Here is a 13,153-nt window from a genome sequence, read left to right as displayed (position 1 = left end):
GTATCGGATTCTCTAACATAACATTCGTATATCGTTTGCAAACGCAATTTTATTATTTACTTTCTCCGAGCCAAAATTGTTGGAGCTGTATAGATGAAGTTACGTGAGTACGGGAATTGGCACGGTCTTAGTGATTATCGATGGGGGGAAAAAAATCAATGATCCAACAATAAAAATCGGTGCCAGAGAACGAGGTTTATATTAAACAAATCCCGGTCGAATTCGTGTTAAAGACACTGAACAGAACCGTTTCAGATATCATAACGAAAGCAAAACTGCACTAATGCCGATTTGCTACTTCCTCGGAATATCTAAAGTTAGCGCAGCCCGGCGAGTACGAAGCCAAACGGGCAGAAGAGGGAGGAAGAAGAGAGTCTTTTCACTGGGAAAACACTCAAAACTTTATCTATCGTGGCCATAATAATATAAGATACTTCTGATGTATTAATAACTTACAGCCACGGCCACGTGAGCCCAAGAAGACGAAGAGACGAATTCATATGTAGACGTAAGGGTATACAATACGTATAAGCAAAACTCTTATTTGCGACGCGTTAAATATTTCGCGTGACTAGAAGATGGGCCGGGCGAATCTCTATTTCATGCAAACAAAGATCGTAGCCGTGAATTCTATTTTTTTCCTTCTCACCGACAGGTATATCCTATCTCATTTATTCTTTTTCCTTCGTTTATTTTTTTTTCTCTGTCTGCTTTTTTTTCCCTTTTCTCCTTCCTTGTATACGTTTATGTCTGTGGCGTGCCTGTTTCTCTCTCTCTGTGTGTGTGTGTGTGTGTGTGTGTGTGTGTCACGACGCAATCGTAAAACTGAAACGACGTCAAATACATCTATTTTAAACGTCGGAAGATGCCTAGCTTGGCTTAGCTTTCGGCGCTTGATATCAAGCTGAACCTGAAAACTGCTATCGGTTTTCACATTAGTAAATCATTCGACACTAGGTAATTAGTAAAATTGGTATTCATCAGTCGGTCGCATTGGGATTTGTGTAAGAAAATCCTCTGAAGACTCCCTGGTCCATCGAGATGAGGATTTGCTCCGGCACTATGCTGAGGCGAGGTCGTTCGGCAGTAAATGTTGCATCAAAGTATCGGGTATCAAGGGTGTGTTCAAGCGCTGGTTTAAAGGGCGGCTCCAGCTGTCTTCTCTCCAGTCTATCCCAGGATAGTCCCTAGAAGCGTAGTATATTTATATAAAAAGCCGGTAGGTGCAGTTATATCTGTGTGCAAAGGCAGGAAGTAAAGAACAGGGTGTGAAACATGTCCGTAATACTGAGACTTCTATAACACAATAGCTTCCACAGACTGTAAGCAGCGAGTGTATAAAAGTGATATTTTGTGTACTATTCATACATTTGAATCAACAAATAGTTAATATGCTGAAAGTTTGTGGACGCTGCGGTAGTTCTACGTTTATCGCTTCTCGAGTATGCCATATTTACGAGGTACAAAAATAAATATACCTCAGTCTCTAGACCGGCAGAATATTAATACTGATTTCCGTGGGAGGAATATTTCTCTTTTCTGTTTCATTATTTCGACATAGATTTTTTTTTCTTATTTTTTATTTTTCTATAATTTATAACATTTGCAATTCGTCCTCGGATTTTCTTAAACAAATTGCCTCACCTAAGCCGTTTGCAAAAAATTTGAATCCGCATACCACGATTTTCTTCACTTTCAATGTAAAAAATCTAAATTTACATTCACAATAAATTCCTGACATTTTAAAGTTTAAATTTATGTTTTGACACATCCAAAGCACAGTATCGTATTTTTATTAAATAACCGGAAATCGTTGCGACATACACAAGTGTATCAACTAAGAAGATGCTCATAAATTTCAAAGCCTTGATGTGCGAGTTAAAACAGATTATATTAGGCATGAAATTAACAGTATTTAACAAGTTTATATATACCTGAAAGAAGGGATGGATTATGATCTCATGCCCAGGTAATCGTTTTCCTGCGTCCTTCTCCAACAGACAAACCAATAGATCAGTCGCCTCTTGACTCAAGTATCGCGGTATAAACGGCCTCTCGTTGCAAATACTCCAAAACAACTCATCTTCGTCGCATCCCGAAAACGGTGACTGACCAGTAAGCATTTCGTACAGAAGAACACCATACGACCACCAATCAACTGCCTGATTGTATTTCAGCCCTTTTATTATCTGCAGAGAATAGGAGACGAATATACTTTACTACTAATGTAATATTATTCACGAACAGTTTCGTATGAATAACGAAATTAGATTCACAACAAATCAAAAATCATTGTCCGGCTTCGCTATTTGGTCAGGTACTTTGACTTGCAATATGGATTCGCAACTGCTAAATTTCACTTACTTCCGGAGCCATGTAGTCTGGAGTGCCGCAGAATGTGTCGGCGGTTCGGTCGAGGTATATTTGTAGTTTGCACATGCCAAAATCAGCAATTCTGATATGTCCATCAAAGTCTAATAGAACATTGTCCAATTTCAAATCTCTGTAAACGATTCCTTTTTTATGAAGAAAAGTCAGACCGGACAATATCTCAGCACCATAGAAGCGCGCTCTAGGCTCAGGAAATCTCCCAGATCGTTGTATGTGAAACATAAGATCACCGCCATTGAGATATTCCATAACAAAGAACAGATGGGAGTCTGTTTGAAAAGTGCAGAACAAATGACAGAGATACGGATGTCTCGTCGCTAGAGTCAGTACTTTTCTTTCGATGAGTGTACATTCTACGTCGTCATCTTCCAGCACAACATCCTTCTTCAGACACTTGACGGCGTAGAGGCAATCGGTATCCCTCAGCTCTGCTAGCAACACCTTGCCAAAGCTTCCTTTACCCAAAACCTGGAAAGTGTTCAAAAATCGAGCTGTAATATTAAACCAGTCATCTATTACCAAGCAGATACATGGATTATAGAAGATGTTTAAGAATAGATAAAGTTAAACACGTGACAATAACACGTGGATATAGGTTCAAGTTCTTGTTGTATAACACAAAACTATTTTAATATCGTTATTTAAAATTTGTTTCTAAACTTACTTTAAGAAAATTGAAATCAGTCACTGAATACTTCTTAAATCTTGGCAAATTGGTTGCTGGTGGCGTGATACGTCCGCTTGAAAATCGACTCAACTTTTCTGAATTCTGGCTGTCCGACGATTGCGACGGAGCTAATAACAAACATTTAAAAATCAATATTTCACAATCAATCAGGCATATTTACATTATACGCAATGCCACGGTCACCCTTTCTCTACGGCAACATCGGAGTAAATATTTACATTACGTACAGATTTCGTTAAAGGTGAAGGTTTGCTTAAAAGAGCGTGTTCAGATTAATTTATCTTAATTGGTGATAAAATTGATAAGTTGTCCAAGATCTAAAACACATACTTTAAATAGGTTCCCAGGCTCATTTAAACAAATTTACAAACTTCATATTCACAGGTAATTAGCAACATTGGTAATAAGTTAATCGTCGTCGCGAGACGTCTATATTTAGAAAAATAACAGAACTTCATATTCAGCTGTTAAAAGTATATTCGAACCGCTTTGCTTAAAAGATTTTCAAAGTAGTAACTCAGATGCAAACCTAATGCTCATTGGTAGCCAGTCTTTTGTAATAACTTCGAACTCGGAATTGAGAATAATTTATCGCGTAGATTGGCACCTGCTAGCACAAACCCATCTGTTTGTAAACAGACTGTACATAAATATATACATATACGATAATATTCCCATTCACTAGATACCTGTTCGTGTAGAATACCGAGCGACCATATTGCGATTCAAATAATTCGACTTATTTAACTTCTAATTTGACATTCAAAGCGATTTTCAACTGGCAGAAGATAAGCAATTTGTTCCTAATATTATCAAGCATTTTTGCTATCTCAAATATCTCATCCTACCATATGTTTTATGTAGCCAGTCAAAGTAGCTAGTTATTCGGGCATTGGTATCCACTTAATTTCTGATGCACTCTTGGATAAATTCATTTGGCACATTTTTCCCATCGAGCATTGTAATTGCCTTAATACTGGCATTTAAATACTTCTGGCAAATTTGGCTGGGGGGACATTTTTCAAGAATAGACTTGGCAGCTGGTCGTTTTATATTTAGAATCTGTTCAGCAGTATTCACGAATTAAAAGATCCATTACTTATTGTTATATCAAATGAACAATTGATTCTCCATTAACGTTAAGCGTTATATAATATATGAATCAACCGTTACAATTCCGACTTGAAAATGTATTAGAGATAAATTGTTTCAATAATACACAGTGCAGCGGCACCCATGCAGAGCCCATCAGAAGATCCATCTAAAAGAAATAGATCTTCTGACGTCATGCTGTAAGTGAATAGAGGTAGGGTTTCGTATAAATAGGTTCTGTTGTGCGTAATAACACCTTACAAAATTCCAATCGGTCATAACTAACTAGCTAACATCGCATGTTCTCAATCACACAGAATTTTTTTCAAATACTTTGCTTACAACTAAAATAAAGAAGTCGGATAACTTACAGGCTGACTTACCCCTTTTCAGAGCCTGCAAAGCTTCGGCAACAAGTTTTTGATTCAGTCCACACAGATTTCCAGTCAATTTTTCGCACTTCTTATGACAGGCCATGTCGCAATCTATATTTACATGTCAAAATGCAGGTACAATTTATTCCACATACCTTTTAGCATCTGATCTGTATTCAGCACAGGATCTCGTGGCATATTGAAAGTTTAAAGTCGACTTGGATGGATTACAAGTGAAACAATCAACATATTCATTCAAAAGTAGCGACAAACGTAAGTAATATCATTAGTAATTTTTAACTCATCGTTCGAACCTGAGATTATAATTTCTATGAATTATCGATAGGCACATTTATCCCATTTATTTAATCCCCTATATTTCACCGAGATTTTGACTGAAAGCATTACTCAAGATTTGTCACTGCATTTACGCAATATATTTTCGAAGTTAAGAAACACTTATCCAACCGGACGTGTGTTAATTACAATAGTTAGATAAGCGCATAAACCACACGACACTTCAATCCACTGTAATTTAAATTATGCAAAAATAAAAGAAAGCTCGCTGTAATAATGAGTGATAAAAATATATATACTTGTCAGTCTTGGAGATCCATCGAAGCCAGAGTCATTGCTTCTCATGGATGTTAGTCTTTTATCATCTTTTGCCTCGTCGCCACCCTCGGTACAAGTGGAACTAGTGTCTTCGATGCTTTCTGTCGTTGTGCTCTGAGTACTCCTAGCACTTTCTGTGCTATCGCTCGCTGAAGAAGCTATCGACACAGGACGTTTCCGACGTTTTCCTCCTCTTCTTACTTTGGACAAGTCTCTCGGTGTAGCTGTCAGCAGCGGTCCTGGCGTTGTGTAGAACATTCTAATCAGATCCATGGGTCTCTGTTTGGGACTGTCTCTGGGACTTGACCTTGGAGAGCAACGCGGCGAATTTAGCGCTGAACTTTGCGCCGAGTTTTGCGGACTTGGTTTCGGAGACTTTTCTGGAACTGGCTTCGCTGCTTCTTCAACCAATCCGTTCTCTTCGCTTGCCAATTTCTTAACTGCTGATTTCTTTCTTTTAATAATTTTCTTCTTCTTCGAAGATTGAGCACTGGTGCTGAGGTCTGGACCGCTAGGCGGTGTGGGCGTTGTTTCTTTGTCAAAATCACCAACCTCTGACAAATTATTCTGGCTCTCCCATTTATCCTTTGTTAAATTTGCATTGGGCCATTCGTTGGTCGGTGTACTGGAACCTTCGTGAGGCGTTGATTCCACATTTACTTCTGGCGTAGCTGGAGCTGCCACAATGTTTATCGTCGGGAGAGGAGCGTCGAATCCAGAATTTATTGCTGTTTCTCCACTGGCAGAAATAGGCGTCGGTAACTCATCTATATCTTGATTATCTTGGCTTTCTACGATGTTGGTAGTATCTGCGTTTTCTAGCTTCTCAGATTCGCTCGTGTCCTGATCTTTAATACAAGCGTTTTCTTCCAAGGATTTCTTTACTTCTGATACCTTGTCATTTGACGGAATTGAAACGCTACTTTCAACACTGGTATTCACATCTGTCGATGCAACATCATCGTCTACTTTAATATGTTCTTCAGAAACTTTTTTGCTCACTGTTTGCAAAGTACCGTTTAATCTCCTATGGTCATTTGAATCAGTCTCTCTGTCAATTGAATTATCAGCAATAATTGTTAATGGTTTCTCAGCAGTTACAGTAGGTACCTTTTTTTCTGCAAATGGAGCAGGTTCATCGACACTGACTGATTCGTCCGCTTTCAAGGATAATTTTGACTTGGGTTTGATCGGAGTGGGTACCTCTTTTTCTACAGATGGAACAGGTTCATCGACACTGACTGGTTTGTCCACTTTCAAGGATAATTTTGACTTTGGTTTGATCGAAGTAGTTTCGGGTTCAATTTCACCCCAAAAATCGACCTCAGGCAACTGAGCACTCGGTGCAACTGAACCAGCTTTGTTTTCTACGTCTAAAATAGGTGACGCAGGTGCTAACTTTTCTATAATCACTTTTGTTTCTGAAACAGTGCCAACATTGTCGATTTCTTTGCTTGGTTTTGTCAGCTCTGCAGTATGATTTAAAGATTTTTCTAATATTTTATCCGTTATAGACACATCGTCGATCGCCTTAGGTGAAGTTGATATTTCCTCTGTGGAATTTGAAGCGTTACTGTGGTTCTGGGATTCTTCCCTCAGGTCTGTATTGTTAAATTGAAAATTTGACTTCTTGATTGGCGTCTTAGGATTCCTAGATGCGTTCTCAGGTTTTTTTATAGCAGCTTTCGAACGGTCTTTGATACCTGCAGCCACAATGACGGTTGTTTTTTCAATTACGTCAGAAGAATTTTCAACACTCCCAACTAGACCTGTTGTATTTATTGCCGACGTTTCTACATCTGTATACCTGTCGTGCTTGCCCGTGAGTTCAACTTTCGAGTTGACAGCTGTACTAGATTCCTTTATCGAATCTTTTGAATTACCTAATGTTTTTATAGGAGAATATTTATCAGACACAGTTCCTGTAACGCCAATTTTTCGAGTTCTAGATACTGCCGGTTCTTTTACAACAGTTTTTAAAGTAAGGCAAACACTGTTCCTCGATGTATCATTGACGTATTGTTTAGGCAACGCCACAACGACTGAATCGTCGTCATTTTCATTCGATTGTAATTCATTGATGACTTTAGCCAGCGAAGTAGTTTTATTACTTTTCGGCGCAGGTAGCCTGATTGATTCCCGATACTGTTCTGTAGACACAGGACTAGTTGGTGCGGATGATGCGTTTATCCATAGCGTTGAAAAATCACCAACACTGTTAGAAGCTTCTATTTTAAATTTCTGCGGTCTAATTCTCGACCTATCCTCGCCAAGTTCCACTGATGACTGACTTCGTAGTGTTAAGTTGCTGTCCGACTTGGTTTGTGTAATATATTGTGTCCCATTACCAGGTTCGTCACAGTCTTCACTCTGTGACGGACTTCTGTTGAGAGTTTTTTTCTTTTTTTTTATCTTCTTCAACGTCTTCTTTACCGAGCCAGCTCGTTCCGAATCTTCAATCGTATCCGTCTCGTTATCCAAATTCTGTACTGGAACGGAAATTGAGTCTCGAGACATGCTTCTTTTGACCAATCTACCCTTTCTCGCGTCAACTTTAATCTGCGCCTGTTCCTGTTCCACCAAAGTATCCAAAGCCACTGCTTGGGCTTGAGCGATTATAACTTCTCTGGCTATTATTTCAGAATCTGTCGGTATCTCTAACGAAGATCGTCTGCGAGTCAGTCTCCGGGTTACCTTCTTTTGAACCGCTTCATTGACTGTCCTCTCTAAGCTAGGCTGATGATAAGCTTTAATCATTTTGATAGGATCCGCTTCCGATTTATCTCTGATCAAAAATTTCTCCACAAGGAGTTCTCCGACTGTTTTCTCATGTTTTTCATTGAGTTCTCTTAGCGCCGGGTTGTCTTTAAGAGCCTGGGATCTGATTCTAACTGTCGGTCTATCTCTTCGCACCCTATTTCGTCCATGACCCTCGGTATGCGATAAATGTCTGGGAGTCGAGACATCTATGTCTGCTGTGTCTACGCTTTTCGGTCTTGAGGCCACTGCAACGACCGGAGAATAACGCCGCAGGTGATTCAGCGGAGATTCAGATATCGTAGAGAGATGTGGCGAGTACCGCGATACCAGGGGACCATGTATGCTAAATAAATAAAATTGTTAAACAGTTTCAAGGAGTCTGTACTCCTCGAAAGGAAATATTATCAGAGGAGCAGTTCAACGCAGAGACATTTTGTTAAATCCATCGTTTTGCCACAATCTATTATTATTTATTTCAAACATTGCGATAAAATATTGATTTTCTTCGATGACTACTGATATTCAGAATAAAATGTTATCGGATATGGTAACCGCTTTTAGACTGACTGTAGTTTATTACAAGAGGCAACGTCTCATACCCAGAATTTTGAAAAATTATTTTGTGATAAGCTAGACCCTTAAAAATCCCACTCGTTAAGGTGCATTTTCTTGCAATGGCACAAGTACAATGGAGTGACGAAAGTGAAAGAGACTGAAAGTAGCCGTGTGGTAATTTGGTAGGTTTAAAAATATATTAGCGACCGAGACGCATAAACTATTTACAATATGTGTTCCAAAGTAAATATAAGAGAAAGATAAAGAAACGAAAACCTCAGCTCAATCTATTGTACCGTTCCTAAGAAACTGTGAAAAAAATTCATTACATAAGTTTTTTTGCAGTAGTTTTGATGTGAGGTGAGAAAAAAATATCAAAGAAATTCGTTCGCTTTAAACTAATTGCGTGTTTGCGAGCACAATTGAATTTTCCTGAATTTCTGCCTACACGTATATCAGTGATCAAATTTTCAAATAGATCTTTAATCACCCGTTCACTTTTGTTAATTAGATCAGTAGTATTAATTAGCACTGCGTGCAAGAGAATCACATAGAAAGCATTGCCAAGTGTTTTGTCCATGGCAATAAAAGTTCAGAGATAGTCGCAGTGGTTCTATAAAATACGCGAGTATTTTAAAATGACAATATGTGGCTTGGAATTTGCAAACGGTCGACTTAACTTGGTTAAAATTCTGCAAATTTCTTACCGCCCGAAACCTGTAGTTGTCATCAATGAACTGTGGTTTGAAAATGACGTACCAAATTGGTACGGAGAGCCATCGCCATACCGAGGCATTATTTAGATGATATTCAAATCGATTACCTACGTACTAGAATGATTTAAAATACATTTGGGAAACTTAGTTAAGGAGCACGTTCTTATGGTTTGGAGATCCAAGACCGACTGAGTGTAAGCCAGCGACCTAGTATAATAATAGAATTCTAGTATATAAGCCTTCTACCGTCTAACTATACACCTAAACACTAATAACCCAACGAATACAAGTAGTTGCAACACGAAAATGCATCGGCAAAGTATACACAACCATGCAATTCATCACACCATCTAATTGCATTAATTGCACGCATGCGATATATATATATATATATATATACATATACATGTGTACTCAATAATCATGCTTTAATCATAAGCACTAACAATTAAACAGATCTAACTTTATCTACCTTCAAAATGCCACGGGTTCCTGTGAAATTATTACGATTAAGATATTCTAATCGCAGAATTTCATTTAATATGACAGATTCTGCCAGCTTATGTAACGTCAAGATACCAATACTAAGGTTTCATTCGCTAAACCATTGATTTATGCATTCTACCGCAGGCAAGAGTTTATGGTTTCTTCGAAAGTTCTTTCAACATTTTGTAGCTCAAATCATCGAGTAGGCAATGTTTGCGAAAATTGTCTAACTGATCTTGGTAATCATGCTTCGCTTAAAAGGAAATTTTGTTCTTCGTTATATTTTAGAACTCATTTCTATCACATTGATGTAAGCTATCGAATGGGGAAGAAAAAACTTTCGTATGTGAGTCCTAACAGTGAATACTTATAACTATAATTTTTGAATAACTTAACAATATTTTTGGACTCACCGTCACATCTCAAACCTTGTCTGAAAAGACCGTACAGCATAGATCCACAATGATCACAGAATGTTGGCGACATGAATGTATGGGGTCGAAATCTATGCGGTACATCAACTTTAAAGCGTTCTCTTAGATACTGAAATTGAAACGTAAGAAAAAAAAACTGTAGAGGATATCAGTTCGTTCGTAATGTTCAGAATATTAATTATGTGTGACGTAAAAGCAAATTAATTTCTAAGTGTTCCAATATAGCCAAATATCATTTAAAAAATTAGTGAAAGCAATGCATAATTGGCAAACAGATTATTCTCTGATCGAAATGTTAACGCTTACAATTGTAGTTTCCGACTCGCGACCGCTCTCTGGGCACTTGGTTAACAATTTATCGTGACATTTTTTGTGCACTGCTGTCTGACATGCTGTAACAAAATAGAAAAATATTGTACATTAGTTTTTATCTCATCAGGGCTTGATTTAAGATAAACAATAATCGTAAATGCATACCAACCTTGACATTGATATCCCTGCTTTCCAAAACCCCTGAAATTGCAAATACAAATTATATTCTTTAATCTGAAACTGTTTGAAACAGTTCTACAAGGCAAAGCTTCAATTAAACTGTACATATATCTATGTAAAGGGGTCGATTAAACAATGTGTTGGAACAGCAATGTGATTTATTTATAACAAGGTGAGCTGGAATTTTAGAGTATCGATTCTAAGATAGCGATCTTCTTATTTTCTTCTATTTACTTGGTTAATGACAAATCGGAAGCGGCAGTTTCTGGACCTGCACGACCAAGTTATTACCACTTAAATCCATATTGGCAATAAACACACCTTTCATGGTTTGATTTTGTTCGTCTGTCTGGTTTTGTCATCGAAAAATCCATCTCTAATCTATTGTGGATTCGGAGACTGACAGAGAAACTGCCTATTTTATGTTTATAAATTACCGAATCGGTTAACGCTACACCTAATCACAATATCTGATCCTTATACATATATATATATTATATACATGTAATATATATGTATATGTAAGCAAGTAGAAATGTGCTATTAATTTTCAAATCTCACCATAAAAAATCCTTACAAAATGCACAAAATGTTGGCTGTCTAAAGAACTTGGCGACCAATCGATGCCCTCGGACAATGTGAACCTTGTTATGTTTAACCGCACCTCTTCTCCTAGTTATTGGACCTCCAACATTATTCTCAGGAGAGGATCTCGATGCAGCACCAGCGTCATGTTCTCTATGAGGTATCCTTGTTCTATATACATAAGTCCTTCCGCCCGAACTAGCTGGTGGAAGATCTGTTGGATCCACCAAAGCTGGAACCCTAGTTCTAAAATTGACAAACAGAAAAGTACATCTCTCAGTTGCTGTTTACCAAAAGAAATTTTAAACGGGATAAACTTTAACGATTAGCCGAGTGAGTGAATATCTGTGCCGCACTATTTTCGCTCTGCAAATTTGATTGGAATTTATTTTATTTACATTGGAAGGTTTCAATTGTTGGAATGATGGAAATAAATATATCGAATCATGGTCTTCCCAAAACCAAGAAAATTGTCTGATTATCAAAGTGTAATAACTCATTAATGTCAGTCAATTAGAATGACTTTTGAAAATTCAGGACCGTCATTCGTATTACTGATATTTCTGAGATTTGTTTCCCACAGTATAAAATTATGACAATACGACTGAATCGATTTGAACTGAAATATTGCCAGAATATTTCAAACATTGATATAATCTTGCCTGTAAGTATATCCTTCAACGCCGGCACGTAAATGTGGACGACTGTGCTCAAGAGACGACTTTCTTCCAGATCCTCCGCCAGTGGTACTTCTTCGTTTGGTACGAGAACCGGTGAACATCATTTTTACTAACTAGAAGAGTATAAATTCCTTGGAGAAGACTCTTAGTGCTCCGAGAAAAATCCGAGCATGGCGCAAAACATCGTCGACGACTTATCGAGAGGTGTTTTTATTTACCTATACGGATCCACGAACTTGTAAATTGAATTAAAATAATATTAGCTGTCTATGTGTGCATGCCTGATGAAGTAAAAGGATTGATATTCAAAGAATAGAGGAAAAATGTGTGTTTAAAAGTGTGTAGACTACTACATTCTTAAAATAAAATATTTGTACATATCCACTAGAACGGTGATTGTTGTATCTACTATATCTCCGTCAACTTCAAAATAATTTACTATATTATATTCCTTGGCACTACTGTCATCTTCATGAAACTAAACTCTAGTAAGGAAACATTACTTTATCGAGATTGAACCGTTGGTTTGCAAAAAAAAAAAAAATTCGCAAATAAATCTCATAGTGTGTGTATTTAATATGCAAAGGGCCTGGACTTTGACGCCCAAATCTTTATACGCTTACACGAAACTCTCTTGTGTCTATAAATATCGGCCTGTTGAATACCGCCCGCCATATAACGATCCTTGTGGAGCCATCTTTGACAAAGATTGTTAACCGTTTGATGCCCACAGCCCGTTTGATTTGATCAAAAATTATTATTTTGTGCTGATTCATCAATTTCAGTATTACAAGCTACAAATTATAGAAATAATTATACTAAAATAACAATCATAACTATTAATTGCAAAAAGTTAATACAATAGGTAGGTACTAAAAATAAATATCATATTCTTTCCAATGATTGTGTAAAATCGAGTGACGTACTCAAATATAAAGTCAAGGGGCATTTGTTTCTTTAATGCAAATTCTGTATTTTAACGCAATCGACGAGTTTTACAATGCGTTTATCATTTCTTTCTTCTCGTTTTTTCTTCTTACTAATCAACAATTACACACTTTCTACCGCTTAAGTGTTATTACTGATAATTTATTTGATAGAATGTCGATTTGAATTACTGTAAATAGTATTTGACTCAAATTATTACCTTAATATTTACTTTTACAAACTTATTTATTTTCATTTTACAACAATAAGTCTGTGAGAGCGTGCGTCGGACAGTTTTAATATAGCGGCGATAACAAAATCGAAAAAAAGAGAAAAAAAAAACGTTGACCTCACTGTA

General features: G+C 37.3%; 1 protein-coding gene across 3 annotated transcripts; it reads right to left on the bottom strand.

Moving 5' to 3' along the window:
* Positions 1-31: 31 nt before the first annotated feature.
* On the bottom strand, positions 32-9,394 carry LOC124181641 (proteoglycan 4-like). 3 transcript variants are annotated; one of them, XM_046568382.1, is made up of 7 exons: positions 9,183-9,394; positions 5,142-8,263; positions 4,543-4,656; positions 3,056-3,186; positions 2,365-2,859; positions 1,935-2,189; positions 32-1,187 (listed from the first exon to the last, which is right to left on the bottom strand). In XM_046568382.1, the coding sequence occupies exons 1-7, from the start codon at positions 9,269-9,271 to the stop codon at positions 981-983; spliced, it is 4,413 nt and encodes a 1,470-aa protein (XP_046424338.1). In that variant the 5' UTR covers positions 9,272-9,394; the 3' UTR covers positions 32-980. The 3 variants fall into 3 exon arrangements, with proteins under 3 accessions (XP_046424338.1, XP_046424339.1, XP_046424341.1); XM_046568383.1 differs by having other exon boundaries at positions 4,555-4,656; XM_046568385.1 differs by lacking the exon at positions 4,543-4,656.
* Between the last annotated feature and the right edge of the window lie 3,759 nt (positions 9,395-13,153).

Source organism: Neodiprion fabricii, chromosome 4 (assembly GCF_021155785.1).
Source record: "Neodiprion fabricii isolate iyNeoFabr1 chromosome 4, iyNeoFabr1.1, whole genome shotgun sequence".
In the NCBI taxonomy this organism is placed as follows: domain Eukaryota; kingdom Metazoa; phylum Arthropoda; class Insecta; order Hymenoptera; family Diprionidae; genus Neodiprion; species Neodiprion fabricii.
The sequence above is the reverse complement of the archived record's forward strand: the minus strand, read 5'-3'. Positions and strand labels throughout refer to the sequence as shown.

Coding starts and splice junctions, on each gene's coding strand:
- LOC124181641 (XM_046568382.1), bottom strand. CDS start 9,271: ATGCCTCGGTATGGCGATGGCTCTCCGTACCAATTTGGTACGTCATTT. Junction 8,264..9,182: donor ACAACTACAGGTTTCGGGCG/GTAAGAAATTTG, acceptor TTATTTATTTAG/CATACATGGTCCCCTGGTAT. Junction 3,187..4,542: donor GAAAAGGGGTAAGTCAGCCT/GTAAGTTATCCG, acceptor GTTTGTTATTAG/CTCCGTCGCAATCGTCGGAC.